Source organism: Hylobates moloch, unplaced genomic scaffold (genome assembly GCF_009828535.3).
Source record: "Hylobates moloch isolate HMO894 unplaced genomic scaffold, HMol_V3 SCAFFOLD_14, whole genome shotgun sequence".
Lineage (NCBI taxonomy): Eukaryota > Metazoa > Chordata > Mammalia > Primates > Hylobatidae > Hylobates > Hylobates moloch.
Window position 1 is genome coordinate 66,251,445 of NW_026652289.1, and position 22,775 is coordinate 66,274,219.

A 22,775-nucleotide genomic window follows, 5' to 3' on the forward strand; every position below is an offset into this window, starting at 1 on the left:
CTGAAGTATAATAATAAAAAAAAATAAAAAACTTAGTTTCTTCAAAAATAAATAGTTTGGTAGTAGTGGTGAAAAGGAGGACATAATAATAAATTAAAAGAGATACGAGAAATATATTTACTACAAAGCTATAGTAAAAAAGACAGTGCAGTAATGATGTAAGAACAGATACACAGGTCAATAGAATAGAACTGAGAGTCCAGAAATTAACCCTCACCTTTACAGTCAACTGATTTTCAACAAGTGTTCCAAGACAATTCAGTGGGGAAAGAATACTTTTTTAAATAACTGGTGCTGGGACAACAGGATGTTCACATGCAAAAGACAAAAATTGGACCCCGTACTTCACACTATCCACCAGAAATAACTCAAAATCTATAACAGACCTAAATGTAATAGCTAAATCTATAAAACTCTCAGAAGAAAATACAGAAATAAATCTTTACGACCTTGATTTAGGCAAAGAGTAGATACAATACCAAAAGCACATGTAGTAAAAGAAAAAAAAATAAAATGGACTATTTCAAAATTATAAACTTTTAAATTGCAGATACCACCATCAAGAAAGTGAAAATACAATCCACAGAGTGGGGGAAAATATTTGCAAATTATATACGAGGAAATTACAATATATACAGAATATATAAAAAACCTTTAACTGATAATGAAAAGACAAGCACCCAACTGAAAACGGGCAGAGGACATGAACAGTCATTTCTCCAAAGAAGAAATACAAATGGCCAATAGGCACATGAAAGTATGTTCAACATTATTAGCCACCAGGGAAATGCAAAGAAAAACCACAATGTGATACCAATACATACCCACGAGGATGGCTACAATAAAAAAGATGGACAACAGCAAGTGTTGACAAAGGCATAGAGAAACTGGAACCCTCATACACTGCTGGTGGGAATGTACAATGGTACAGCTGCTGTAAAAAAGTTTGGTAGTTCCTTAAAATATTATGCAGCAATTCTGCTCCTTGACATTTGCCCAGAAAAAAAATGAGAACACTTCCACACAAAAACTTGTACACAAATGTTCACAGCAGCATTATTAATGACAGCCAAAAGATGAAAATAACTCAAAAGCCCATCAACTAATGGATAAAATGTGGTTTCTCCATACAATGGAACATCATTTGGATCTAAAGGAAGTACTGAAATATGCTACAACATGGAAACACTGTGCTAACGGAAAGAAGGCAGTCACAAAGGAAAAGTTGTATGATTTCACTAATAAGAAAAAAAGAGAGATTCCAAGTTCGTCAGAAGGAGGTATCTAAGAAATATCTAATCTGCAGCAGTTTAGATATTAAAATTATCATTAAGCAACTTCATGGGCAAAAATGAATGATTCAGAGAGAGCCGGATGGCACCAACATCACAAAAGAGGAAGCTGAGTTTCAGAGAGGTAAAGACTTAGCTGAAGGCACGGGACTTGTAAGTAAGTGGCAGAGAGCCTCTGACCTCCCAGAACAAGAGTGGGTCCACCTGAACACACAGCTGCTTCAGGCTTTCTCCAGGGGCCCATTTAAAATAAGGAAGTGGCATCATGAGAGAACCGTTGCTGCCAGCCTCTAGGCGTTGGCTCCTCCATTAGCAACAGAGGTTAAGGTTAACAAAAGCACCCAAAAAGGGCTCCACGTCAAGCCCTCTCAGGGCAATGGCTGTCACTAGAAGAATACCAGATGGTGGTGTCCAGGGGACCAGCAGGGGTAGAATATGCTGACCATCACTGGCAAGAAAGTCCTGTACTGCAGCAAGCTCCCTTCTTTCAAACTCCGCCAAACCAGCCCATCTGAATCTGCCTCCTATGCAGTCTTCAGGAGTTACTGAAAACAACATCAGAAGGTGCCCTAGAGGTGTTACCCCTGAGGTCTCAAGAATTGGTTTGTGGGGAGTTTAAAAACCATTTTAAGATATGAATAGTGTGTGCATGTGTGTGGCGTGTATTTTCCCCCGTAAATCAGCCATGCGTGCCATGTCAGCACAAAGCAGGAGGGAGCAGGCAGGATGTCATCAAGGCCTGCCAGCCAGCAGCGCAGTAGTTCCAGCTCAGTTGTTGTTCTGATTACCAAACCTGAGTGTGGAAGGCTCCTAACATCTGGGACATGTATACAAGTGCAATCTGTCAGCCTTGTCGGAGAAAAATCAGCCTGTCAAACCTGATCGGAAATTTTCCTAATTAAGCAAGTTCTGGTCAAGCAAAATCCCTCCCACTGTCTCCTTAAATGTTCTCACCTTAAAAGGGCAGCCATCTACAAACTGCATTGAGAACTCACTTCTCCGCCAAACCCTACTGCCAGCCTTTTAAGCATGGCCCTTTCTGAATGCAGTCATAACAACAGATCCTCTATTCCAGTAAAGTTAGTACACTAATCTCTAACAGACTCAGTAAGATCCATGAGAGGTTCAAAGTTTGCAGCCAACAGACTCCTCTCTCACAAACCCCGACTTCTGCTCTGGTCAAGTCCACTGTATTTGTTCTCCAATTTGTTGCAGCTGGCTGGAGAGCACATGATTATATGATACACTGACATAGCCCATGAGCTGCTGAAATAGTATAAAAATTGAGCTACTGCATTCTTCCTAAGGGTAATAGTTATAAAATGTATTAAATGACATATAGACAACTGTCAAATACTGAAAAGGAAAAAAATCATGGAAATCTAAAGATATTCTGTCCTCAGATTGCTTCATAGCTGTCTTTAAATTCCTTCACAGATGATGCATTATGCATGGTTCATGCAAGACACTGTAGAAATCCAATCAGGAGACTCACACAAGAAAAAACCTTGGCCCTACATCAAAACAATAGCAACAAACATGTAAGTTCAAAGTTAGAATAATGGGTTTCAAGTGGTAGATGTCACCTGTTATGATTCTACATTTTAAACGACTTTTTGGATTATCCAACTAATAGTCCAAACCAGGTTGAGAGTTTCTACAATTAAAACAGCTGCCATTTACTGAAGGCCAAACCCTGTTTCAGGTGCTTTACGAGCACTAACAGATTAACTGAGTACTGACAAAAGCCGTGGGAAGCAAAGACCCCATTCTACACACAGACTCTGAGGCTCAGCAATGCTAAGTCGCCCAGGGTCACAGCCCACACGCTGTCTCATCCGTGGGCACTAGGGACCATGCTCTGGGCCACTACACACCCTGACCCCTCCAAGTTACCCTGTAGGCAAACAACATCCCACGTGATCAGTATTTCAGACCCTGTGGAATAAAATAATAATCAGAATATGATAATGAAGACCAGGTGGTGGCCATTGAGTTTTTCAGAAATGCCCAGAAGCCGGTGGAATCAGGGAAGGGGAATTTAACACATTTAGGGGAGCAGGATCTGAATTCAAACATACAGATGTCACGAAAACTTCATTTTCTACTTTTTGAAGGATGAGTTGCAATTTTGTTATTTTATTGTATATATTTAAAGTATACAACATGATGTTTTCATATAATATACACAGTGAAAGAATTTCTACAATCAAGCAAGTTAATGTAACCATCATCTCAGTTTTTATGTGTGTGGTAAAACTACCTAAAATTTACTTTGTAAATTTCCAGTATACAATACTATCAACTATAGCCCTCACACGGTACATAAGGAACATTAGGCCTCTAGACTTATTTATCCTATGTAACTGAGCCTGTGTACCCTTTGACCACTATCTCCCCATTTCCCCCCACTCAGTAACCACTTTCCTACTCTTTTTTCTATGTATTTGAGTTCTTTGTTATGTTTTAAGGTTCCACATGAGTGAGATCACACAGTATTTTCATTTCTGTGTGTGGCTTATTTCAGAGGACATAATAATGTCCTCTAGGTCCATCCATGTTGTCACAAATGGCAGTATCTCCATTGTTAAGGTTAAATATTATTTCATTGTGTGTACATGATCAAATCTCATTTTCTTATGTACAATTTAAGCTGCCTCTACAAGTAATTCCAAAAGAGAAGTTCCAAAGATGTTTCCTAGTCTGGCCGTAAGTTACAAGTACACAGGGAGGCAGCTATGATTTGGGGAAACGTGAACTGCCTCTTATCTGTCCCAGGGCTGCCAACAAGTCACTGCATGACCACAGGGAAGTCACCGTTTCTCTAAGTTGGTTTTTATCACTTAAAAAGCAGAGGCTTCAAACCTGAGTGTTATCGCTCATACGAATTGAAGACAAGGGATGTCGCCTCATTTGTGAGAGCGGACAGAATCCATATGAACATAAAAACAAAGCAGCAGAGTGTCCACTCAGCACAGGGTGGAGGAACGGAGGGGAGGGATGGTGGAGGTACGATAGGGACAGCATCACCCAAAGGATGCTGGAACACCCAGGATCCTGACTCCAACTGTGATGTTGAATCACCAAATGATTAACAACAACATGTCAAATCTGGTATCACATACGCTTCTCAGAGTGTGGCCTCAGGACCAGCAGCACCAGCAGCACTTAGGAATGTGACAGAAATGCCAGTGTTCACCAGATGCGGTGGCTCACGCCTGTAATCCCAGCACTTTGGGAGGCCGACGTGGGCAGATCACGAGGTCAGGAGATCGAGATCATCCTGGCTAACATGGTGAAACCCTGTCTCTACTGTAGTCCCAGCTACTTGGGAGCCTGAGGCAGGAGAATGGCGTGAACCTGAGAGGCGGAGCTTGCAGTGAGCCGAGATCGCGCCACTGCACTCCAGCCTGGGCAACACAGCCAGACTCCGTCTCAAAAAAAAAAAAAAAAAAAAGAAAAGAAAAGAAATGCCAGTGTTCAGGCTTCACCCCACACCTGGTGGATAATAGGCTCTGGGGGTGAGGCCCACAAGCCCTTTAGATAATTCTGATCAGATGAAGTTGGAGAACCACTGACACAGTGGGCTGAAAGCTCAGATTACAGATTCAGACACACTTGGATTTGAATCCAAACTCAAAGATCAAAATGTCTGCAACTGAGAGTAGCAGTTAAGTTCTGGTTAAGTGAGGTGATAATACAGGTGGAGGGAGGCACTGAGTGAGCTGGGAAACGCTTAGAGTGGCAAGAAAAAGTGGAAACGGAAAACAGCTTGTCAGTTTGTGCTGCTGCAAAAGAATACCACAGACTGGGTAATGACCAGTCTTTTAATTATATTCAATTATACTTAATTCTATAATTTATAATTCAATTATAAAGAACAGAAAATTTATTTCTGTACAGTTCTGGAGGCTGGGAAGTCCAAGGTCAAGGCACCAGCAGGTTCAGCTGTTTGGTATGGGTGGCATGCTCTGGAGAGGAGAGAAAGCCTGTGTCCTCACAAGGCAAAGGAGCAAAACAGCAAGCTAGCTGAATGCTGCGTGAAGCCTCTTTTCTAAGGGCCTTAATCCCAGTCACGAGGGAAAAGCCCTCATGACCTAATCATGTCTTGAGGCCCCACCTCTTAGCGCTATCACATTGGCAACACCCAAATTTTGCAGAGAACACATTCAAACCACAGCAGCATGGTAGAAACATAAGAACTGGATTTGAAGACCTATCTTGGTCACACAGCAGTTCTGTCATCCTGAACCAATCCAAATGTCCTTTAATATAAGGACACACCACTGCCCAGGAACTCAGAGACAGCTCAGCGCTGGATACCCTCAGTGGTTCCTGGTTTGAAAGTAGTTAGGGAGATAGGCACCAACCTCAGAAGACAGCTAGGATGAAACAGTACAGACACTATTGAATGGTCACTACCTCCCAAAACTGAGAGGATAGGAGAGCTCTGGGCTGTCAGAAACACAAGACAGAAGTTCACAGGGAGGAAGTACGCAAGTGGCTTTTTATTGCACTTTACTTTTAATTTAGTGGGAGGATGGTGGTGAAGAATATAATGTAAGAGAGCTGATGAAAACAAAGGTTGAAATGCCAGCTTTCTGGTTAGTTTGAAAACAGAATCAAGGGCCAAATTATTCTGACAAAAGCACACACAGATGACCAACTCCAAAGGAGGAATATGTGTTTGAACAGAGGCCAAGTGAAAAACTGGCTTCAGACCTCCTACTGGGTCAAAAGCTTTGCTTGTTGACAGTAGAATTATCTTGAGTTTGTGGGGGAAAATTTCCAAGTCCACTGTGAATTCTTTCTCAACAAAGATTCATACCCTGGGTCGCTTTGTTTTCTCAGTAAAATACTTCCAAGGAATTCCCAAACAGGAAGGGGGGCTGTGAGAGTCAAGGATGAGAGAGGTTTCCTAAGCCTGTGACCTGCCTGCCCACACTCAGCCCTTGGACCATTTCTTCCCATAACATGCAGAGTCATGGAACCTTTCTGTCTGGCCTCCAGGGCCTATTACTTTTGCCTTTGCCACGTGTTAAATATCCAACTTTGGTGAATATAAGTTTTATCACTTCAGGCCCAGACTACTGCAAACATCTTTTTTAAAAAAAAATGTTGGCCAGGTGCGGTGGCTCACGCCTGTAATCCCAGCACTTTGGGAGGCCAAGGCGAGCAGATCACGAGGTCAGGAGATCGAGACTATCCTGGCTAACAAGGTGAAACCCATCTCTACTAAAAATACAAAAAAATAGCCAGGCATGGTGGTGGGCACCTGTAGTCCCAGCTACTTGGGAGGCTGAGGCAGGAGAATGGCATGAACCCGGGGGGCGGAGCTTGCAGTGAGCTGAGATAGCGCTATTGCACTCCGGCCCAGGCGACAGAGCGAGACTCTGTCTCAAAAAAAAAAAAAAAAGAAAAAGAAAAAAAAAAGAAAAAAGTGAGCTGGGTGTGCTGTCTCAAGCCTGTAATCCCAGCACTTTGGACGGCTGAAGAGGGTGGATCGCTTGAACCCAGGAGTTCGAGACGAGCTTGGGCACCAAACTGGGACCCCATACAAAAGTTAGCTGGGCATGATGGTACATGCCTGAAGTCCCAGCTACTTGAGAGGCTAAGGTGAGGGGACTGCTTGCACCAGAGAGGTGGAGGCTGAGATGGCGCCACTGCACTCCAGCCTGGGTGACAGACTGACACCTTGTCTCAACAACAACAACAAAAAAAAGTTAAGTGTGAAACATTTCAAATTATAGAAAAGTATATGCCTTATAACGTATATACCTACCGCCAAGGAGAAATACATGTTGACATGTTGTCATATCTGCTTTATGATTGCTACTTCTCTTCTGTTATTAAAGTAGAGATTACAGAATTAGTGGAAATCCCATATCCTTTCTTTATTAGGTAGCCACTTTTTTTTTTTTTTGAGACAGTTTCCCCCTTGTTGCCCAGGCTGGAGTGCAATGGTGCAATCTCAGCTCACTGCAACCTTTGCCTCCCAGGTTCAAGTGATTCTCGTGCCTCAGCCTCTCGAGTAGCTGGGATTACAGGTATGCACCACCACGCCCAGCTAATTTTGTATCTGTAGTAGAGAGAGGGGTTCTCCATGTTGGTCAGGCTGGTCTCGAACTCCTGGCCTGAAGTGATCCACCCGCCTCGGCCTCCCAAAGTGCTGGGATTACAGGCATGGGCCACCGTGCCCAGCCGTCACTTTTTTGAAGTTAGTTTCCACAGATATTTTAATATCTTCCTATATCTCCTTGTGTCTATAAACAATAAGACATCCGGTTTCTCTTTGTGTATATATTTTTAAATACAAAGATTCATATTCTGAAATACCTTGTTTCCTCTATAAAGAACCTTGGTGTCTTCACACATTTAAATGTATGCCCATCTGAGAGACATGAAATGCTCTGTCCCTTTTGATTTTGCATTTTCTGAATCATGTACTAAGTTAAACATCTTTTCATCTTTATAAGTCAACTACATTTCCTTCTCTTTAAAGTACGTACTGATATCCTGGGTGATCTTTTTCTTAGATTTTTTTTTCTTTTTTAGCATCTTCTGGATATTAATCTGATCTTGGAGTATGCATTGCAAATATGCAGATTTCTTTTTCCAGTTTGGAGCTTTATTCTTCATGAGGTCTTTTCCTAATAAGGTATTTTAATAAAGGCAAATTTTAATTTTATTAAATTTAATTTAATTTTAATAAAGGCAAATTTATCAATCTTTTGAATTACTATATCACCTTATGGTACTAATGTAGTGTTTTAATTACTTTACCTTTATAAAAATTGTGGTAGTTGTATGAGTCCTTCATATATCTTCAATTAGCCTTTACCATTCTTGAGCCTTGACTAGTTCATATTAATTTTTAACAGCTTTATTGAGATGTCTATTTTAAGAAAAAGTTTTCTCATTATTACGTAAGTGACTGGAATTGAACTGAATCTGTAAGTTTGGGTAGAAGTACTTTACCTGATACAAGTCTTCCTACCCATTAACACAGCAATAACATAGCATTTACTCAGACTTCCTTTTATGCTCTTCAATAAACGTTTATCATTTTATTGGTGAGATCTTGGAGATCATTGGAAAGCTGTCTTCTTAGGTAAATTATACTTTTTGTAACTACTATAAAAGGTAACTCCCTTTTTTCAATTATATTTCCTCTTTGTTGATTTGTATGGGAATACTATTTGCTATTATATGTTGATTTTTTTTTTTTGTTCCTAAAGACCACGCTTAAAAGTCTTGTTAATTCTAGTAAGGTTCTCTATAGACTGACTGATTATCTATGTAGATAATCCTATCACCTGCAACCAATGACAGTTTATCCAATCCTGATATGGTTTAGCTCTTTTTCTTTCCTTATTGCACTCATTAGGATATTTAGTATCATGTTGATAAGAAGCACTGATAGCAGGCATCCTTCTGGACATTAAAGGGAATTAATATTAAACTACTAATTATCATACTTGTTTAGACTAAGAAGGTTTTCATGAATTTCTGGCATGCCATGAAGTTTTTCTTTTTGTCATCAAGATTATTTTATTTTACGAAATTCTTTCTCTCCAGTAATTAAGACAATCATAGTCTTTAAAAAAAAATCGAACATGGTAAACTATATAAACACATTTTCTACTGTGAAGATGTGTCTCTTGGTAATCCATTCTAAAATGTCAAATTCTCTCTCAAGGCCCGGCGCTGTGGCTGAAGCCTGTTAATTCCAGCACTTTGGGAGGCCGAGGCAGGACGATCAGGAGATCGAGACCATCCTGGCTAACACGGTGAAACCCCGTCTCTACTAAAAATACAAAAGATTAGCCAGGCGTGGTGGTGGGCACCTGTAGTCCCTGTTACTCGGGAGACTGAGGCAGGAGAATGGAGTGAACCCGGGCAGGAGAATGGAGTGAACCCGGGAGGCAGAGCTTGCAGTGAGCCGAGATCATGCCACTGCACTCCAGCCTGGGCGACAGAGCGAGACTCCGTCTCAAAAAAAAAAAAAAAAAAAAAAAAAAAAACTCTCTCAATCCCTAAAATACACCAACTCCCTATTCCCCCTTTCTGCCTTTTTATCTTGGCATTCATCATCATTAATATATTATGTATTTTACTTGCTTATTAGTTATCATCTTCCTTTCCGCACTAGAATTTAAGTTCCACGAGGGCAGAAATGTTTGACTGTGTTTTTCACTGCTGTATCTCCAGTGTCTAGTGTCTACCACATAGAAAGCACTCAACAAATTATTTGTTAAATGAATTTTGCCTCCTTTAAAGAAACACTATTTAGTTATAACTTGCACTTACACATGCACATGTCATGTTGGACTTAGTTAATATTTGATTAACTTTTATGAGGAAGACATCTATATTCAATTTAAAAGCTTTCTATTGTCTGTATTCATTTTGGTATTACAGTTCTGCTAGTTTCAAATTAAGGTGAGGAGCTTTACTTTTTTATTTTCTGAAATAACCTGGGCCTAGTATTTATTGTTTTTTGATTGGTATCTTTTAAACTGATAAGTCAATTTCTTTCAAGATTGTAGATTTATTTCAATTTTCTAATTATCCATTTTTTCTAAATTTTCCTAGTTTATCACATTCTCAACTGCTTTTTAACATCTCTTCACCTTATTTTGCCTTTTTCTTCTTTTGTTTTTCTTGATCAAATTTACCCAAGGTTGTTTAAGTTTTTTAAAGAACCAGCTTTTGGTTTTATTGATTCTCTGTGGTTTCTATTTCATTACTTTCTTTTAAATATCTTATTTCTTCTATTTTTATCTTGTTCTGCTAATCATTCACTGAGGGAAGTATGTTAAATTACTTCACTAAAATTGCATATCTGAAATTTTTGCAATACAGTCTATTTTTCCTTTATATACATTTAAGGCAGTGTTAGGCACATATACAGGTTCACAATTATTTAGTATCTTGATAAGTTAGTCCTTCTATCTTTATAATCTTCTTTATCTCGACTTATGCTTTGTTTGCCTTAGAGTCTATTTTGTGTAACACCAAATGTAGCTGCTCCAGCAGCTACATTTTGATTTAAGTAGAAATTTCCTGGTTTATCAGTTTCAATGCATTTAAACTTTTCTCTGTCATTCTCTCTGTTCTTTGTCTAAAAGTGTGTCTTTTAGAGATAGTATAGACCTGGACTTACAACAAAATGCCATTCAATGAGAATCTCTGTTTATTAATTGCTGCATTTCATTTATTTACATTTGGTATGATGCCTAATATATTTAAAAGTGTTTACCATATCTTATTCCACACCTTCTTTTCACTTTGTTTCCATAAGCCGCCCTGCACATCTCCTATTTTAATAGTCAAGCTATCTGCATTTCTTCCCTCCTATCCCTACTGGCTTGAAAGCTATACAGATTATTTGTTTGTTTTGACCAGTAATTAAAACTTTATTAAAGAACTTGTGAAGTCTGGTTTCTTTCATTATTTCCATATACAGTCTATCTATATTCTCTTAGGCTATCTTCAATTTTTTCCCAACAATTTTCTTAGGAAAAATTCCAAACACGGCACAATGTTGAAAAAATAGTGTACTAACATTCTCTGTCACCTAGAGTCACTTTCAATTTTGTCATGTATACTTGATTTAAGATCTGAAGTTTACCAGTAACTCTCATCTTCTTCAATAAAATATAGAAGGCTTTTACTGTGACCATTTCTTAAAGTGTTCCACAGTGGTTTTTAAGGGTCTAGAAATTAGTCATGATTATGTTTTGTTGTTGCCGTTTTAAGAGTCAACTCTTCTTTAGATTGACCTTCTATTTCGTCAATTTCTTTAATCAACATTGCGTCTTGCATGATACTCTTCCCACCTTTTTAGAAACAATCCATAGTAGTCTCCATAGTCTACTTCCTGAATAGACCATCCTGCACTTAAAATACAGTTAAAAAGTTGGACTTTGTTGGAATGATCAGAGCCAAGTTTTGGTTCTGCATAATAACCATTTCATATACTTATCTGCCACACAGACTGTAGATTCAAAAACAGCAAGGAATTAGTATATAATATCTCCCTTGTATCTTCCCTATACCTGGCACAATAAAACACATCTGCAAGTCCTCAATGGGTTAGAGAAAAACACCAGGCTCACATATAGGTAACAAAATTTCACATGAACCCCACACATTTGTACAAAAATCCAAATCACATGGCATATTTTCTGCAAGCATTTTCTCAACACAGAAAAGCACAAAGCAAATACCTGATTACTAGATTATGTGTTGTTTTTACTTCATGCACCAATAAAATGGCCCTTCTTAGGACCCCCTGAAGGTGACCTGAGGAAAACTGTCATATAGATAAAGCACATCAGACTCAATCTAGCAGAACTGGCTTTTTTCTGGCTCCCTGCACTTGACTGTTCTGGGCCTTGTCTCTGTCTCTCTCTAGCACTTATTCTCCCCATCAATAAAGTAGATGGATATATTAAATAATCCTTAAATCCCTGAAAACTCTGAAAATCTTTCAGGCTCTGATGATTTGCATTATTCTAAATGAGTACCTTCATTAAAGTACCAAATCCAGAAATCACTGGAGAGTCTGAAGAAAGTTCGACGCGAATCTCATAAAAAATGTCCATATTGCGACTCTGAGCAAAAATGCTGAGCAAATTTTCAAAAAATTAAAAGATAACCCCTATGTACCCGCCTCAGAAACTACGTAACTGAAATTTCTGGGGGTTGCATCTTCAGCATGGCTATCACAAGTCCAACCTTCTCATTATTATTTTAAAACCCTAAACTGTTTAAGCAGATCGCACATGTGAAAGCTAGAATGGTAAAGATATAAAGGCTGCAAAAGAGAGCCCAGCCAGTCACCAGGGACAGCCCAGGCAAAAACAGGACCTGACTATCCAACTCACAAATCAGCAAAATGTGGCCTCACTGTTTTGTGTTAATTAAGAAGGGACTCATATCCTCAAGAAATTTTACCTGCATGGTATAAGCAATAATGTACACAATTAAATATCTACATTAAGTAAAAATGCCTCATTACCTAATTTGGCCTAATTAAAAAGTAAATCAAATTCATAAGGAAAAATAATTGCCACCAGGCAAAACCACCTTATTTTAATTTGGAATCTAAATAAGGGTACAGGTACCACTACAGGCATAAACTTGATATTATAATCTTAGAAAAAAAGAAACAAACTCAATGCAATTGCTTAACTCTTGTGGTCTCAGATTATTAAGAGAAGAATACTGTTGCTGGAGTGTGAGTGTGTAGCATTCAATAGGACCACAAACTGCAGTACATAATTTTAAGACCAATACCAATGCTTTGATATTAGTTTGTAATCTTGACACAGGCAGCCAGCTGTACAGTAACGTTCACGATGATTTGGTTGGTACGACCCATCATACTAGGAAATAGACCAAAGCACCTTGTAATCCCAGTTTTAAGTACCTTTGCTGCATAGTGGGAGACCAGTGAAAGGGGCAACTTGCCTTTCACTGAAAGTAGGAAAGCCTTTGAAAATGAGAGCCCGGTGTTAGAAGTCAGAAGCTATTTGCGGAGAACCTCTTTAAGTAACTGTGAATAAGCCACTTCTCTCTCTCCTGCTTCTTCCATATCTATCAAATAAAATACTATGTTCTCAATTCACAAGGGAGTCCTGAGAACTAGTTGCCCCCGGGCTATGGAGAAAGTGCACTAATAAAATGACCAGAGTGGCATCGTCATCAATATAGGAACCCGGTGAACGGCTACATTCGGATCTCCTTCCTACCAGGAGACATAGATTCACAGCTACAAATGCCCAAAAATAGGTAAACGTTTTATTTCCATATTTTTTTATTCATCAGTCTTCCCTTCTTTTTCTATTTGTCACCAGTCACTCTAGAAACAGAAACAAAATGTTGTTTCCTCCAAGGCCTCACTAGCTCTTGGTGTTTATTCCTCAATATCTGTGGCCATAATCCTCAGGCTGATGACATCAGTTGTACCTGAGGGGCCAGCTGTGAGGCTAGAAGGTGGGAACGTGGAAACTGCTAAAGGAACTTGTGCACATGGCCTTTGATAGGTGGTGGAACAGAAGGGGAAGCTTCCCGAGGTTCCTGAGGAAGGAAGCCAGACTGCTGGGGTAAAAGTGGGCCCTGAGGAACACCCGGCAGTATGACTCATTTGGAGAATACAGAACTAAGTAGGCGGTAGGAACTGCTCAGAGCCATCCTCGGCCTCAGGCTCACAATGTGTGGCACACTGCAGGACACGGCATCACCTTGTAAAGGCTCCCTAGGATTCACTAACCCAAGGGCAGAGGTTTGCTTTTTGGGGGGTTAACAACTCAGTTCAGACCAAACAGCATATTGGCCAGGCATTCTCTGCCACCAGAAGAAAAGTTAAGTTTTCTTCTTACTCAAAGGCATACTTTGGTCCCAATTACTTTCCACCAAAGTAAAACTGGGGTCAAGGGCCAAAGAAGCCTCTCCGTTATCCTCTCCCTGCGATACACTTGAAACAATACAATGAATGCAGAATACCAAGAATGGCCTACTGGACACATCTCATGCTGACTGGCACATCCTACAGGAAAGCTCATGTCCTCCCCCCAGCCCCCCCCATCGGCGTTCATACCTTGGCCCTACTGGAGTGTTTTTTATTTTTTTACTTTCCTCTTCACTAAGACGAAGTAGAAGGAAAAAAAAAAAGGGTGGAGAAGAACACAGATCACTGAATTTCTATTCAGCAAGAAAAACTTTTGAATTTCTCTTGCTTTCTCCAAAATCTGCAAATTTGGTCATCTACTCGATGGAAGAAAAGCTAGCATTCTCACAACTGATTGAAATTAGGGTATGATCTTAGATACCTAGCTCAAAAATAAAAAGGTGAAAGAGAAAGAAGACAGGAGAAAAGAGAAAAAAGAGAAACAAAATGTCATTTACTCTAAAAATCCAGGTTTGTGTTTATGTTCCACATGAGGTCCAAATTGTATCTGGGCTTGAAATCCACCAAACTCACAAGCTTTCTCGAAGGAGACAGGGTGAGAGCCATTCAGGATGTCATCCCGAGCCTGAAACACAAGAGGAAGGAAAAGCATCAGAGGCTTCGGGGAGTGACACGTTCTCTCCACTGACACATTCCCGTGGCCCAGCACACCCTCTGTGGAGCAGGGGACAGTGCCAGCCGACCCACGGTGACATGTGCAGGACACAGTGGATGATCACCGCATGGGAGAAAACTAAGGCAAAAGAAAAACAAACCTTTGTCCAAAATGGCCTGTAGACGGAAAACATTAGAGGTGTCCAGTACAGCAAAAGCAAAGTTTGATGACGGTCCAGAAAGGCAGAAGTGATTATAAAAAGAGGCAAAGGAAACTCATATTAAATGATCAGCTTCAAAGAGGCCAAAAGACAAATACAGTGTACTTTTTACAATCCTAAATCATAAAGCTAGCTAATCAAATATCTAGAGGTAAAATCAACCCAACCCCCATCCCCAGATAAAAACCAATGTAATAGAAGAAGAGAAAGAAAGGCGATAGGCACACATACACATACAGACAAGAACTCAATACTCAAGACAGCAGGGGAAATGACAAGCGAATGCATCCTAAAATGGGGAGCTTGTTGTGTCTGAACTCCTCCTCCTCCCAGTTCTCCATCCATCACTGCTGTTGCTTCCCCCCCCCCTCCCCGGCTTCTGCCTTTCCTTTCTCTAAATGACCCCCAGATCACCCTAAGATGGACACTCCAAGCTATCACTCTAAGCCTTAAGCCAACAAGCATCTTTTCACTGCCCTGCTATCTCTCTCCTTTTGGCCTCCCCACATCTTTCCTCTCAGCCCTCTTTCCATGCCATCCTTCCATCCACTAACTCACGGGTCAGGAAACTTCTCTAAAGGCCAAATAGTAAACATTTCAAACCGCCTGGGCCACACAGTCTCTGTCACAACTACTGAGTTCTGTCACCGGAATGCGAGAACAGCCACAGAAGATATGTGTAACAATTACATAACCCTCAAGGGGATTTATCAATATGTAATACTTGAATACATAAACTGTGTTCCAATAAAACTTTATTCACAAGTACAGGCAAAAGGCATGACTGTAGTTTGCCAACCCCTGCATTATTTCTATGGGCAGACAGATGGATAAATAAGGAGAGGAAAGGGAGGGAGGGAAGGAAAGGAAGCTGGTAGGAGAGGACAAAGATGGATGATGTTTTCCTTGAGCCACAAGAAACCTTAGGGACAATCTAGTGCAATCCACATCTTACGTACTGGGAAACTGCAACTCAGACATGTTAAATGACTTGTCAGTTTTAACAATTAGTTAAGGGTAAAGACATGAAAGGTTATTGAGAGGATATCTTCCAGTTAATGCGAAGTCCTGATTTTCTGACCAATATTCTCTTGCATTCTAAGATGCCAGCTAAGAAACCTTTAGTACACTTGAAATGGTGGGCCAGTTAAGTGAAATACAACTGTCTCTCAAAGCCCGGCAGAGAGGGACAGTGTTGGCTACCAGGACACAATCTGGGAAGCCATAGGGAGACCCTACTCCGGATGGTCAGCTGCTCACCCAGAATATCAACCTGCACCACAACCAAACACATGAGGGGACCCACGAGCAGCGCCTGCTGGAAACGACGCCAAAAATGTGGCAGAAGCCAGCGCCGCCCTCCTGCTCGCCACAAGACACAGCCAGGAGCTTCCTGCAATCTCATCAACCTCAGTGTCTGAGCAGTAAATACTGTACCTGAACATAAAGCAAGTTCAGCTGCACAGGGTCTCTCGAATCTACATTCTGATCAGAGTAAAAGAACTTCCGTCTAAGCAGCAACGTTTCGTTTTCATCTACTCCTTGTTCTCTGAATGTTCGGCTGTGATCCAGCCAATTTACTGCAACACAACAAGACATATAAGAGAACTGTGTTTATTTTTCCTCTTAACTAAAGGGAATTTACCAAAAGAGCAGTGTGATGCAGATTTCTATAACTCTGATACTTAGTTATAGTTACTTCTTATATTAGAAGTGTGGTTTTTAAGCTTTGCAAAATAATTTCACATCTACCAAAGGACCAGCCAAAATGGAAATGAGGGAGAAAATTCCCAGCCATTCCTAAAGTTATAGCTAAAGCACTACAATGAATGTATAATATGCTGCCTCTCCAGTGGCAGAGTGGAGGGCAGATACTCCAGTCTCAGCTAATAAAGTGATTTAGAGGCTCTGAGCATGGTAAGTTACCTCTGACCTCAAGTAGAAAAGAGGAAGAAAATGAAAGTATGGAGGGAGTAACGGAGACAACACTAAATGGGGGCTGGCAGAACTGTGCCATGGGCCAGCTTAAATCTCAGCCATTCTGAGAACCCTGTCCTCACATCTATGTGTACAGGATTCGATCACTCTCCTCTACACTTTCACAGCTCTCACTCCAACACTCCTCTCTGAGCTTCAAACACATTATGGGTTAAGTCCTTATCACCAGCGTCTCTAGATTATAAGCAACTTGAGTATACAAAACGTGTCTCCCACATCTCCCACCGTACCTGGGAGAGTATTTTGCAAATAATAATAAATCCTTGGGATTTTTCTACTAAAGTCTCTTGGAAAGAAGTATATAACTGCAAATCAAATTAGGCAGAAAGAAAAAAAAAACACAGAAAGGGTCAGAGGAAATGAGAGCCTCACAGAAGATCAATAAACACAATGGCAATAATGATGTCATCCCGATACAGCCACAAGAACAAATACAATGAAAGGAGAAAAGAGGCCAAGAAGTCTAGGTGGACTGGATAATAAATTAAGACCCTTTCAGTGGAGGGAGGGTCAGGCAGCAAGGTGCAAACAGCATGGGCTTTAGGGACACATGGGGTTATGTGCTGGCTTTTCCATATATTAACTGTGTAGCTGTAGAAAATGACTTTCCAATAACAGAATTCTATTACCTTTTTTTTTTTTTTTTTTTTTTTTTTGAGGCAGAGTCACGCTCTGTCACCCAGGCTGGAGTGCAGTGGCACAATCTCAGTTCACTGCAACCTCCATCTCCTGGGTTCAAGCGATTCTCCTGCCTCAGCCTCCCGCATAGCTGAGATTACAGGCATGTGCCGCCACACCCAGCTAATTTTTGTATTTTTAAGCAGAGATAGGGTTTCACCATGTTGGTCAGGCTGGTCTCAAACTCCTGACCTCAAGTGATCCACCCGCCTCAGCCTCCCAAAGTACTAGAATTACAGGCACGAGCCACCACACCCAACCCACTATTACTATTTTCAACATCATCTAAGGAAATGATGGGTCTAAGGCAATGGTCACTGATGGATATTAAACATCCCCCCAAAAAAGAAAACCAGAAACACTTCCTGATGGAAGTGCATATCACCACTGAAGAAAGCATCTTTATTAAAATAAACACAAACACTTAAATCTATTCAAGCCTCTGGATCTAAGGAATTAAAAGGGACAGAGGAACATGTTAAATGACACCATAGGTATGCAATGAAGAAAATCCAGACTGTACGAAATGCCGTACAACTAACAATCTGGTTTCTTCACATACACAAAAGCTGCAAAAAGACATGCACTATCACACTGAGTGGTGACCACAATTAATAATAATATATTATATATTTCAAAAATGCTAACAATAGATTTTTAACAATCTTACCACAAAAAAAGATACATTGGTGAGGTGATGGATATGTTAATTAGCTTCACCGAATCCTTCTTCGATGTCTACATAGATATATCACACTGCATCCCATAAATATACATCATTAGTATCAGTCAATTAAAAAAAGAGAGATGGAAAGACACTTAGTAAAACAAATTAATTAACTAATTAACTTGTTCAACCTTATTTGGATCCCAGTTCAAACTATTAAAAAAATTTTTAGATGATAATGAAGAAAATGTGAACATGATTTGTATATCTGATATTAAGATATTTCTTTCGATGTGAAATGGTATTACAGTTACTTTTTTTTTTTAATTTTTATTTATTTATTTTTTGAGACAGAGTCTCACTCTGTCACCCAGGCTGGAGTGCAATGGTGTGACCTCAGCTCACTGCAACCTCCACCTCCCAGGTTCAAGTGATTCTCCTGCCTGAGCCTCCTGAGTAGCTGGGACTATAGGCATGCACCAGCACGCCCAGCTAATTCTTTGTGGGTTTTTAGTAGAGATGAGGTTTCACCATATTGGCCAGGCTGGTCTCAAACCCGACCTCAGGTAATCCATCTGCCTCGGCCTCCCAAAATACTGGGATTATAGAAGTGAGCCACTGAGCCCAGCCTACTTTTTTTAAATAGAGTTTTAAAAACAAAAACCAAAAAATCCTGTCCTGGGTCATATGGATGGTGGGAGGGAAGTGAGGCTTAGCAAAGCCTGTGTGTCTGGACCATGCTTCCTCTGCAAACACTTACAGTCATCATCTGTGTGCAGCTTGGCCTTCAGCTTCTCCATTTTCCTCTCATCTCGTAACAGTGTCCTGTCTTTTTTGAGTGTGCCCGTTCCTTCCTCTTTCTTTTCTTCAATAGTTTCTTGGATTAAGGAGTATTCTTCATAATTTGTTATTCCTAAACATTGGAAATTAGGTTATAATTATAAATAATTAAATTGCTGTCAACCTCTTCCAGCCTAAGGCCTGTGATATTCCAAGGAGCTCCTGGCGGCAGAGAACCAGAAACGGCCTTACAAATGTGAGGGTCAGGGAGGTGGTCACATCAACTTAAATGAAGGAGCTTCAGCTGGTTAAGTCATATTCACACTGTGGGGGAAAACAGGTAACAAACTTGAACACTTTTTTTTCAAAAACGAATTTTTAAAAATCAGACTCTGATTTCCTCTTTCTTCCAAAATGTCTTTGAAAGCCTTCCTACATTTTCACAGGGTTATCGTCACTACAATACAGAATCTCCAGTGCTAGGTAATTCCTTTCATAAAGGTTTCCTAAAAATGTAGTAGTGAAATCGTGCCCAAGGAGGTCACGCTTATAGTAAAACTTACGTCACATTCAATTCTCTCATCTATAATAATTTTTGGGAAACACCGCCACAGAGGAGGTCATGCAGAAGAAGGCAAGACAGTGTCAAACAAGAAGTGTCTGAAGGAACTAGGCTTCCTTTGCACGAAGAGAAAACTAAGATAGGCAAGTCTATTTTCTTCAAATATTTGAAGGGCTTCATTTAGAAAGGAGGCAGACTTGTTCTCTGGGGAGACTAACAGAAGCCACAAGAAGAAAGACTGACTAATAATCAATCATGTGGGCTGTATCATAAGTACTCAAGGAGATAGTGAACATCTAGAGTGCTCATATAGAATAGAAGGCAGCAATGGGCAGAAGGCTGAATTACACATGACTTTCCATTTGAAAATCTTGTTTTGGAGAGGGAAATGAAAGCCCTCCACTGTGACTTAGTGAGAAGTCCAAATGTTTCATGGATTGGCGAGTTGGGAGAATGGACACACCCTCTGGGGATATTCAAAGTTGCCTAGAGATCAAATGCAGGTGGAAAAAAGAAGAGGCCTGTAATTAAAAACTAAGCAAAAGATATAATGAAGGTGTATGAATGCTCACCTATTCTGCTACAAATAGTGACCAGCAGCTCCCCCACAGTCTTGGAATCATCCACCATTACTGTCTTCACAGATCCATCCAGCATCCGGATTTTCTGAGGTCTCTGTTTCTTTTTATATTCCAAAATATCCTAGAGCACAAACCACACACAAATTTCACACTGTGTGGGGAAAATAAATAACAAACTTGAACACTTTTCTTTAAAAAATGAATTTTAAAAAAATCAGAGTAGACTCTGATTTCCCCTTTCTTCTAAAACATCTTTGAAAACCTTTCAAAGTTTTCAGGGGATTGTTGCCACTATGTCTTTCAGAGATAGTATAGACCTGGACTTACAACAAAATTCCATTCAATGAGAATCTCTGTTTATTGCTGCATTTCATTTACTTACATTCGGTATGATGCCTAATATATTTAAAAGTGTTTAGCATATCTTATTCCACACCTTCTTTTCGTTTTGTTTCCATAAGCTGCCCTGCACTTCCCCTATTTTAATGGTCAAGATATCTGCATTTCTTCCCTCCTATCCCTACTGGCTTGAAAGCTATACAGATTATTTCTTGTTTGTTTTGACCAGTAATTAAAATTTTATTAAAGAACTTGTGAAGTCTGGTTTCTTTCATTATTTCCATATACAGTCTATCTATATTCTCTTAGGCTATCTTCAATTTTTTTCCCAACAATTTTCTTATGAAAAATTCCAAACACGGCACAATGTTGAAAAAATAGTGTACTGAACATTCTATATCTGTCACCTAGAGTCACCTTCAATTTTTTTCTCCAGTGCTAAATAACTGCTTTCATAAAGATTTCTTAAAAATTTGATAGGGAAATTGTACCCAAAGAAGTCACACTTATGCCTTACAATTACTGAAAACTATCCTCAGTGAAATGAAAGTAGAGAATGACCTCCTGAAAGGCTGGAAATGATCTGCTCTAAGGAGAATTAGCAGAGAGAGGTGACTACTTGCCTTTTAAAAAGACAGCAGTGTGTGTCTCCAATTATCTTTTAACACTGTCATAAGCAATTTTTACTATCTCTATGCCTTTACTATTTGCATATAAAAATACTTTTAATTTTTACTGTAAATACATTTTACCTTATATATTAGAAATAATGAAAGACATAAATAGCATCCTCATCATTCCTCACAGTAGTGGAGTACCACAGTAGTAGTGATTTTCAAAAGATGTGTTAAAATACATTAATGACAAGACCAAACAGGGGTAACATGTCTGGGGGATATTTTTAAGTAACTGGTTTACTACACTTCCTAAAACTAGAAGTATGAACTTCCTAAAACTAAACTATTAATTTCTTATCCAAATTAATTGGCATCACATATTTCACTCTTACTTTATGGAATACCCATCAATCTGATGGGTCCACTTCACCCTACATACCAAAACCTGGTATCTTGGAGGTTAAGCTGAACAAAATGTTTAATATGTTTTTACTCATTACTTCTCCCTACTTCCATAACACAACCATTTTTGTTGTTGCTGTTACTACTACTGATCATTACTGAACTCACATCTCAAATTGAAGTTTCTTTTTCAAAAACAAAACACTAATATTCAGTCTCTAGCTACCATTAGGGTTACATTTCATTTTTCCCTCTCATCTGTTCTTACTTCCCATCACCAGGCATAGGAATCTCTCTTCCATACTTACAGTAAGATGCTGTGTCTTATCTCACAATTACCAAACCCAACAAGGACAAGTAGAAACTACTTAAAATACTAACCTCGAACTGCTTCAATCCTTCTATGGAATCTCAAGAATTTGGATATCTGACATTTTCTATCACCACCTGAACAGCCCTTACGAAGTACAATGCATCGAACTATTAATAAGATGCCCTTGAAACAAAATAGTGTAACCGTGTTGGCGTCTATGGAAGAAGGCCCAGGGACAAAGGGATGAAGAAACAGCACTGGGATTGGCAGCATACCCCATTCCGCAACATGTAGTAATCCAGTGTTCTGCCCGCTTCCAGCCAAATCCCTTTCCTGGGGTCTTCATCCGAAAGAAACAGTCCATAGTCAGAAGCTGAAATATAAATGAGAAGAAAAACAGAAGGCAAAGTGGTGATGAAGCCATCACTGACTTCCAGGCCCTGAGCCTGCTGACTCGGCGAGGATGTGGGTGTTCTCCTTCACCAGACAGAAATGTTTCGTTTTGACAACACAAGCAGCCGTCGGGGCTGGAGCAGATCTGGAGGAGTAAGAGTTGAGTTGCAGAAGCAACGCCCACAAATAAGGTCCGTGTTTCCTCAAACCGGTGGGCTGTAGTTGTGTCTAAAACGTAGGAAAATTTAGAAGGAGTCCAAATTTCTAACTGAATTTGAGCTTGTTCTCTATCCCTTGCTATAAAAACCAGACCAACATCCCATGGAGAATGACAAGACAGTGGTGAAGAAACTAAGGAAGTGACCACCTATGCCCAAGGCCACTCAGGCAAAGGGGGACAAATGAAGCCTTTACGTCTCCAGTGACCCCTCCATCATCCCAACTGAGCAGTGTGAAAGAGAGGTAGGAGGTCCTTGTGAGATGAGGCCTCTGCCCCCGACCACCAACAAATTATGTAAAAGGTGCAAAATTAAATTTGGTGTTCTCTGCAGGAACCCCTTAATCTGACATAGGAAGTACAAAGGGGGCGGGGTGGCAGGAGAGGAACAGTACCATTTCCTACCCCAAAATTTGTCTCTTTCTTCTGAGACCCAGATGAGGGTAAGAGCTCCTGCTGTTTCTTAGAAAAGCAACTTCAAAATCTTTAAAGGTTTAGACCCTCACCAGCACTATATAGCAATCAAGCTCCCCACCTCCCACCAAAAAAAAAAATCCGACAGAAAAACAACAGAAAAAGGGAACAGAAAAGTAAAGGCACCAGAAATGACTGGACAACCAAATAGTAAAGTTAGGGATGTAGC

General features: G+C 40.0%; 1 protein-coding gene across 4 annotated transcripts in view; it reads right to left on the bottom strand.

Moving 5' to 3' along the window:
• TLN2 (talin 2) overlaps positions 1-22,775 on the bottom strand; it is a 465,831-nt gene that overhangs the window by 174,822 nt on the left and 268,234 nt on the right. For 3 of the 4 annotated variants that reach the window (XM_032174074.2, XM_032174073.2, XM_058427409.1), the window contains exons 4-8: positions 21,798-21,895; positions 19,843-19,972; positions 18,689-18,841; positions 16,023-16,165; positions 14,208-14,335 (exon numbers count right to left, since the gene is read on the bottom strand). In XM_032174074.2, the coding sequence (XP_032029965.1) occupies positions 14,208-14,335; positions 16,023-16,165; positions 18,689-18,841; positions 19,843-19,972; positions 21,798-21,895 (652 nt within the window). Of the gene's footprint in view, positions 1-14,207; positions 14,336-16,022; positions 16,166-18,688; positions 18,842-19,842; positions 19,973-21,797; positions 21,896-22,775 lie in introns of those variants that run through there. The other variant, XM_032174075.2, reaches the window with a different exon arrangement.